The following is an 8,761-nucleotide window of genomic DNA, read 5'->3' as shown; positions in this document are numbered from 1 at the left end:
GAAGAGGCTTCTAGGAGGAGGTGATGTTTGTGTCTCTGGGTCTGGAGACATGGCCCCAGCACTGGAGGGTGTGTGTGTGTATGTTTCTGCAGAATATGTGTTCCAGTAGACATAGAGAAGAGAAATCAAGAAAGCCTGCAAATAACAAATCCCCCCAAATTAAGGGTTATAGTGCTCTAGCTCCCTCATCCCTCAGCCCCAGAAATCCAGACCCCAATCCCACTCCCAGCACCGAGGACTTCATCATGGCCCCATCATGATTACCTAGGAGGAGACCAGGAAGGGCGGGGGTGGAGGAATCCCGAGGAGGCTGGAGAGCCAGAATGCCTGGGGCTCAGCAAGGAGAACCAGCCAGACCGAAATCAGAGCAGGAGGAGCTGTCCTCGGTGTCTCAGCTCAGCTCCACAAGCGGGCAATGGGAGTCCCCAGAACCATCCTGCTCTGCCTCTTTGGGGCTGTGTTCTGCCTGACAGGTACCCAGACTTTTGGAGACAGTGTTAATAAGTGGTGAGGGGGTCAGACACCTAGGTCTGAGGGAGGAAGGACTGGGGCCTGGACTCCTCTGTCTGAGAGAGGAGAGGCTGGGGGCCTGGACCCCTGGGTCTGAGGGAGGAGGGCCTGGGGGCCTGGACTCCTGGGTCTGAGGGAGGAGGGGCTGGGGGCCTGGACCCTTGGGTCTGAGGGAGGAGGGTCTGGGGGCCTGGACCTCGGATCTTGGTGGAGGAGCCACTTGGAGACTATGTCCTTCTCATGTGTCTTCTCCTCTGTTCTCCATCAGTCATCTCTTGCCCCCACGGCAGCCTCGCATCCTCCACATGCCTCTGTTCGAGGGTACTTCTGGGGAACCCTGGGGGCTCTTTCCAGAACTAGCAGGGAACTTTGGCCCTCACCCTCAGGCAACGCCTTCCCCCAGTTTGGGAAAAGACAGAGACATACTCATGTCAGGACCGAAGTGTCTCCAGGGAGGAAACTAAGCCTGCGGCCCACCCACTGTGTGTGTGCCCATCCACCGAAGAGAGTCCGATTTCTGTGTGTGCCCGTATGTTTCTCTGCACCAGATTTCATGTGTGAACAGGTGTTTGAACAAATGCTTCTGGGTCTGTTTTTGTTTGAGTTTCACTTTCTTTTATTTTAAAAGAGACATGCATATAATTTTGCATGTTTGCGTCTCTCTTTGTGTTTGTCGAGCCCTGTGACTGGCAGGCCGGCATTTGTGTCTATGCGCATGCGCCTGGGTACTGCGCATGTCTGTCTGTCTTGGATCTGTCTGTGGTTTAAAATTGTATGTTTTTGTGGGTCTCGTTTTAGTATCTGTAACTTCGCAGGATTGCGGTCTCTGATTTTGTTTGTGTGCCTATGATTTTTTTTTTTTAAGATTTTATTTATTCACTTGAGAGAGAGAGTGAGAGAGAGCGTGAGAGAGGAGAAGGTCAGAGGGAGAAGCAGCCTCCCCATGGAGCAGGGAGCCCGATGCTGGACTCGATTCTAGGACTCTGGGATCATGACCTGAGCTGAAGGCAGTGGCTTAACCAACTGAGCCACCCAGGCGTCCTGTGTCTATGATTCTTGAGGCCATATTTGTCTTTCTCTGGGTATGACTTCTTATGTCCCTGGATCTCTGCATGTTGTTTTTTTTCTGTATCCACATCCTTCTCTTGTGTTTGGTATGATCTTGCATGTGTCTTGTGTGGGGGAGTTTCCATGGGCGGGTCTGGGTGGCACTTATTTTATGTGCGAAGACAGAACTCCACATGCATGCTGGGGATATTCTGTGCATGGGTGTGAGACTGGCATGAACCTGTGTCAATCCTGTTATTCGGTGCTTATGTCAGTGTTTTAAGTGTTTCATGTGAGTGTTGCTGGGGCTGGCTCCGTGTGTACGTTTGTAGTGCGAGACTGCACATCCCATTGCCTGTGCTGGAGTCTGATTTCTACCCACGGCCTTTTAGTGCTGCTGGACATCCTGAGTTTAGTTGGGAGAGGGACAGGCAGAGCAGGAGTGAATCACTTCCTCCTTTATTTAATCTTAGTGTGCTTCCTGGAAGAGGGTGGAGATCCTGAACAGCTGAGGGAGGGAAACTGGACTGGCAGGTGCACAGAGGCCATTAGTCTGCCAGGAAGTAGACACTGCCATGACCAACCACAGCAGTGGTTGTGAGGTACAGTCATATGGGTTGCGCACTGCATCAGGGCAGCCCACCTAGCCTGACTGACGTGAAGGCCTAAATCTTAGAATGCCTAGTTCTCCAGGCAGCAAGGCCTGGCTCCTCTCAGAGCACAGCTGGTGAGACTGCCATTTGCTAGGGGAGCTCTGGGGGAGTTCCTGGAACAGGATCCTCTCCCACCTGCCCCCCCCACCCAACAGAGCTCCATTCACCCCACCCACCCTGCTTCTCTCCGCAGCATCCCAGGCCCGACAATGCTACAACTTTCAACACATCTACTTCGGGCCCTTTGACCTCAATGGCATGAAATTCCACAATGTCTCCTGTCCCCATGGATGCTCTGAGGCTGTCTTGTCCCTGGACACTGGTGAGGGACAAAAAGTGGCACCTTGAAAAGGAGAAGCGCTTGCGGAAGACCAAGGGTTGGAGGCAGAGTCAGGGATGAGAGATTAGGGAGGGAGAGGGAGGAGGGGAAGAGCCAAGGGTTTGTGGGGATTGGAGACAAGAGAAGGGCAGAGGTAAAGACAGAGCGGGGAGGTAGAGGGAGGTAGGAGGAAGGAGGGGAGAAAGACCTGGAAGGATGAGGGGTGTGAGGTGGGGCAGAAGGAGACAGTGGGAGCCTTGAGGAAGAGACTGGAGGGGAGAACGTGGGGGTGGGGGGCTGGGAAGGGGTTGGTGAGGGGAAAAGGCGTAGGGAGAGTAGGGGAAATGGAGTTTGCAGGAAGAGAGAGGAAAGGGAAGGGCAGCAGGGAGAGGCGAGGTGAGCACCAGAGAAGAGCGGAGGAGGAGGGAGAGATTGAAACCTAGAGGGGCCGAGCCTGGAAGTTAGGAGGAGAGGGGGAAGAAGGCTGGGACGAAGCAGCGCACCAGGCTCCAGTCCCTTCCTGCCCCCCCAGGGTACCGCGCCTCGGTGACCATGGTGCAGAAGGGCTGCTGGACAGGCCCGCCTACGGGCCGAATGCTGTCCGACGACCATGCGCTGCCGCCGGACTACTCGGTGGTGCGAGGCTGCGTCACTGACTTGTGCAACACCGACCTCATGACCCACGACTCCATCCCCAATCTGAGCCCGGGTGAGCCAGAGGGCAAGGCCCGGGGTGGGTTGAGAGGGCGGCCCCTCCATGCCCGCCAGGGCAGGGCAGGGGCGTGGCCTCCACCGGGCACCTCCTCCCTAGCGCTGGGCTTCCAGCCTTCGCCTAAATCAGGCCAGGCCGGCACGCGACGCAGTGCGCAGCCCACAGGACCGACCTACCACGCAACCATTACCTGAGTGTGTGTCTACGCTCTTTTGCCAGCGCCCAACCCGCCAACTCTCAGCGGCTTGCAGTGCTACGCCTGCTTGGGGATCCACCCAGAGGACTGCACCCCAGAGAAGTCTCGACGGGTCCACTGTCACCAGGACCAAAGCGTCTGCTTCCAGGGCAATGGCAAAATGACCGTCGGTGAGGGGCTGGGATCAGGGCAGAGCCTGGGCAAAGGGTGTGAAGGGCAGGCCTGAGGGTAGAGGAACCGGACAGGCCTGACAGGGAGACTGCTGTGGTCTGAAGGAGGAGGCGTGGCTGTAGGGAAGAGCCATGGCTCTCCTTTGAGGGAGAAGCATAGCCCTGGTCAGAGGAAGGAGGCATGGCTCGGGTCTGAGACAGGAGGCAGAGCCCTGATCTGGAAGGATAAAGGGATGGCCTCCTCTGAAGGAGGAAGCTATGCCCCGTTCTGAGGGAGGAGGCAGGGTCTAGTCTGAGGAGAGGCAAGTCTGAGGACCCAGTCGTGGCCCTGGCCTCTGAGGTGGAGGTTCAGGTACTGCTGCCTCCCTCAGTTCTGATCCCCTCCTCACTGCCCCCCATCTAGGCAATTTCTCAGTCCCTGTGTACATCAGAACCTGCCACCGGCCCTCCTGCACCATCAAGGGCACCTCCAGTCCCTGGACCAACATTGACCTGCAGGGCTCTTGCTGTGAGGGGCACCTTTGCAACAGGGACTCTGTGACCCAGTCCTTCACCACTGCTGCGGCCACTGCCCCTTCCCAGGCAGCCCTTGTCATGGCGCCACTCCTCGTGGTCCCCCTGCTGCTGGGCACTCTGGGAGGACCCCTCGGTCCCCTCCCTTAGACAGCTCCTCCAGCCTCTTCCTGAACAGTTCGCTGGGGGCAGGCTCGCACCCGCTTCTAGAAACTTCAGCCTCTGTAATGTGGCTCACTGGGAAATGGTGTCACACAAGAGTTGCACTCCTGTCTCTCTCTGCCACCACCACGCCCCCTCTTTCCTACCCCTGCCCTGCCCAAACCTGATCAGCAGGCCTGGGAGAAATTGGGAAAGGTCCCCATCATCCCAGGGTGGGGAGGAACAGCCACATCCTGGCCCACATGAAGGGCCATCCTGACAATGGCTCTTACCGAACACCAGTGACACTCTGGCACCCCACTGGACCCAGTTTCCTCCCCCTGGAGCCAGTGTGGAGCTACAATAATGTCTTTATTCGTATCATCACGAGATTTTCAAGAGGCAGCATATCCTTGGAGCTAGGAGCTCACCCTCTGGAGCCAGTCTGCATGGGTTCAAATCCCAGCGCTACCGTCTAGCCTGGGGTGAGTTACTCAACTTCTCTGCACCTGTTTCCTCACCTATAAGGCAGAGGTGATAATAAAACCTACACTAATGACAAGCCCTACTTTGCAGGGGTTGTGTTCAGAATTTAATAACATGACTGTGGACTACCTGGGACACAACAGCCACCCAGCATGAGTTGGGCTATTATCACAACGCCCATGAGCAAATGAGAGGTGAGGCAGGTGCTCGTGTCCATTTATCTAGTGAATGGACAGCCAGGAGTGTGACTCCCAGCCCCATTAGCCGCTAAGCAATGCTACCTCCCAAACACACAGGTGTTGATGAATTTGACAGAAAGGCACTTGAGGCGAAGCTGAACGAGGAAAAATTCTCCAATCTGTGGAGACTGGAGGAGACGTCCCGGAAGAAGTGATTCCTAAGCCAACTCCTAAAGGATAAAGAGGTCTTGGCAAAGAGAAGGGGGAGGAAGGGCATTCCAGGAGGAGGCGACAGCCTGGACACAGATCCAGAGGGAGGAAAGAACACAGGGCAGGGAGATGTGTATACATAAACATGGGATCCCACAATGTGTCCTCTTGTCCCCGTGCTTTACAAGGTCCTTCCACATCCTGTCCCCCACTTGATCCTCCCAATGACCCAGAGAGGCACCCAAGAAAGGGACTTTCATCCCCGTTTGGCAGCCAAATTGCCCAGGACCCAGTCAGAGGCAGTGATTTTCAGAGTAAGTGGCAAAAGCAATCCCCACATCTTCTAACTTCCTTAATGAAGAGGAAGTCGTCTCAGAGATGCTCCTACCTTCCTGTGAGGTCAAGGGATGTGTGCTCTAGAGGTCTACACATCCTGACATGGAAGGAGAAGCTGAATGTCAATATCCATTCATTCATCGCATTTACTGAGCACCTACCACTTGCCAGGCACTGTCCTAGTTTCTAGGCATACAACAGTGAAGGAAACAGGCAAAAGTCCCCACCTTCAAGAAACTGACTTTTTTTTTTTTAGATTTTATTTATTTATTTATTTGACCGAGGCGGGGAGAGAGAGAGAGAGGGAGAGAGAGAGCACAAGCAGGGGGAGCTGCAGAGGGAGAGGGAGAAGCAGGCTCCCCGCTGAGCAGGGATCCTGACATGGGACTTGATCCCAGGACCCCGGGGATCATGACCTGAACCAAAGGCAGACACTTAACCTACTGACCCACCCGGGTGCCCCAAGAAACTGACCTTTCAAGTGTGGAAGGCAGACTTTGGGTTTTATTACAAATGTGATTTGAAGTCAGTCTGATGTGTCCACTTGGCTAGGCTCCATCTCAGTCAGTCACTCAAACACTAATCTCAGTGTAAGTACGAAGGTATTTTGTAGATGTGGATATTATAGTTCCTACTCAGGTGACTATGAATAAGGGAGATTATTCAAGATCACCTGGGTGGGCCTGGGTCAGCCAGCAAAAAAATGCCTTAAAAGCAAAGCTAAGGTTTGCCTGAAAGAGAAATCCACCTGTGGACAGCATCTTCTGCCGGTGCCCAAGAGCTCCAGCCCACCTCTCCTGCCAGCCTGCCCTGTGGATTCTGAATTGGCCTGGCCAGCCCACACAATCACATAAGCCTTGCCATAAATCCCTTATCTTTATATCTCCAGCTAGTTCTGCTTTTCTGGTTGATCCCATTCTGATACAGAATCTATTGGAGAATTTATAGCAGGGAGATGCCACATTTCACATAAATACATATCATCTAATAGTATATGTAGACTATATTATTATGTCTTACGTAGTGTGCACATAATGTTATGTATTATACAGATATAATTATATGTATATAATTACATATAATATATAACTTTTTCACTGAAATGTAAAACATAGTAAAATGCGCAATGTGCCATTTTTCCACATGTATACACCAGTGTAACTTCCACTAGATCAAGATACAGAACATTTCCTGTCCCTGTCCACAAAGCCTTCCCCGTAGCCCTTCACAGGCACTTCTACCAGGAGGGAGCCATTATTCTGACTTCTATCATACATCAATTCTGCCTAATATTGAACGTCATATAAATGGAATATCATACGGTGTGTCATCTTGTGTATGTTTTAAAAAGATCCCTGTGTCTGGGGCACCTGGGTGTCTCTGTCAGTTAGGGAGACTGTCTTCAGCCCAGGTCATGATCCCAAGGTCCTGGGATTGAGCCCCGCGTCAGGCTCTGTGCTCAGTGGAGAGTCTGCATGAGATTTTCTCCCTGTCCCTCTGCCCCTCTCCCCATTTGTGTGTGTGCTCGCTCACTCTCTCTCTCTCTCTAAAATCAACCAATCAATAAAAATTAAAAAAAAAAAAAGAAGTCAGGATACTCGGTGACTGAAAGAGGGGACAAGGGGATTTCTGGGATCTTCTCCTGAGTTTCTTTTTTTTTTTTTTTTTAAGATTTTATTTATTTATTTGACAGAGAAGGACATAGTGAGAGAGGGAACACAAGCAGGGGGAGTGGGAGAGGGAGAAGCATGCTTCCTGCTGAGCAGGGAGCCCAATGCAGGGCTCGATCCCAGGACCCAAGGATCATGACTCGAGCCAAAGGCAGACACTTAATGACTGAGCCACCCAGGGGCCCCTGGTCCTGTGTTTCTTGATCCAAGAATTCACCCTGCTCTTTGCTGATGATTTGTGTCCTTTCTCTATGTATATCATTTTCCATAAAAGGTTGAAAAAAATTTTAAATGCTCTCTTGGTGCTGAAATGGCAAATGAGGGGTGGTGAGGAATAAAACGTACCCCCTTTCTTGAAGTTACTTATTTGGTTACAACTGATGAACAAAGGGATAAAGAAGACTTCAGTTAACCATCTCATGACATGAACCCTTGCCTGTTAGGTAATGTGTTAAATGAAAAGAAGCTCCTGAGTGAATAAGTCCAGGAAATGTGTTGATTGGTTGTGACTTACCCAAATGATTCTAGTATTGTTACTATCTGCATTCTGACTGAATGGACTTAAATTTGCACATCCTTCATTCTGCCTATCCCTTCACATACATCTGTGTTCTTGATCTGTGGTCATCTAACCCCTTTTTACTACTCACCCAACAACTAATTATTGTTATTTCCTAATTGCAGTGCATAAATAGCTGGTTTTTTTTTAAGATTTTATTTATTTATTTGACAGACAGAGATCACAAGTAGGCAGAGCAGCAGGCCGGGGGGGACGGGGGAAGCAGGCTCCCCACTGAGCAGAGAGCCCGATGCGGGGCTCGATCCCAGGACCCTGAGATCATGACCTGAGCTGAAGGCAGAGGCCCAACCCACTGAGCCACGGTGCCCCCAGAAATAGCTGGTCCATGAGAAGGAAAAGGCAGTGGAGACGTAGCATGGACGCTATTGAACAAATTTTCTTTTATGAACGTCAGGACCACCCCCACTATGAATCCTTATATGAAATAATAAAGGGAAAGAAGAGACAAGATTCAAAGAAGTTAGTAGATAGATGATAGATATATGGAAAGATAAAAAAGGAAGAAAGGAAGAGAGGGAGGGATGGAGGGGAAAAACAAGTGAAGAAGAAAACATGCGTATCCATAGTTCACATTTTTGTAACTGGTCACAAGGCCATAGTTGATATTATGATTTCCTTTTTCTCTTACTCATTCCAAGTTTCCTTTGCCCTCAGCTGAAGAGTGTCCTTAAACTAGGCAGGTGACCCAAACACTCATTCCTGAAAGGTCTAAATCCTTAGTGATCCTGTTTTTCTTTTCTTTCCTTTTTCCCCCCCACTATTGGACATGGAATCTCTAAGAAGTGTCCCTGAGAGGGGCGCCTGGGTGGCTCAAGGGTTGAGCCTCTGCCTTCGGCTCGGGTCATGATCCTGGGGTCCTGAGATCGAGCCCCACATCGGGCTCTCTGCTCAACAGGGAGCCTGCTTCCCTTCCTCTCTCTCTGCCTGACTCTCTGCCTACTTGTGATCTCTCTCTGTCAAATAAATAAAAAATCTTTATTTAAAGGAGTGTCCCTGAGAATGCTTTGGGTTCCAGACATGCCTACTTGTTCAGTGGCAT

General features: G+C 51.5%; 1 protein-coding gene across 1 annotated transcript; it reads left to right on the top strand.

Annotated features, from left to right (window-relative positions):
• The first annotated feature begins 362 nt into the window (after positions 1–362).
• LYPD5 (LY6/PLAUR domain containing 5) lies at positions 363–5,461 on the top strand. The gene is made up of 5 exons (XM_047711629.1): positions 363–473; positions 2,404–2,532; positions 3,062–3,238; positions 3,461–3,607; positions 4,011–5,461. The coding sequence occupies exons 1-5, from the start codon at positions 416–418 to the stop codon at positions 4,268–4,270; spliced, it is 771 nt and encodes a 256-aa protein (XP_047567585.1). The 5' UTR covers positions 363–415; the 3' UTR covers positions 4,271–5,461.
• The last annotated feature ends 3,300 nt before the right edge of the window (positions 5,462–8,761 follow it).

This window comes from Lutra lutra, chromosome 17 (genome assembly GCF_902655055.1).
Source record: "Lutra lutra chromosome 17, mLutLut1.2, whole genome shotgun sequence".
Taxonomy (NCBI): Eukaryota; Metazoa; Chordata; class Mammalia; order Carnivora; family Mustelidae; genus Lutra; species Lutra lutra.
This window is presented reverse-complemented; position numbering and strand designations above follow the sequence as displayed.

Coding starts and splice junctions, on each gene's coding strand:
- LYPD5 (XM_047711629.1), top strand. CDS start 416: ATGGGAGTCCCCAGAACCATCCTGCTCTGCCTCTTTGGGGCTGTGTTC. Junction 474..2,403: donor GGCTGTGTTCTGCCTGACAG/GTACCCAGACTT, acceptor TTCTCTCCGCAG/CATCCCAGGCCCGACAATGC. Junction 3,608..4,010: donor CAATGGCAAAATGACCGTCG/GTGAGGGGCTGG, acceptor CCCCCCATCTAG/GCAATTTCTCAGTCCCTGTG.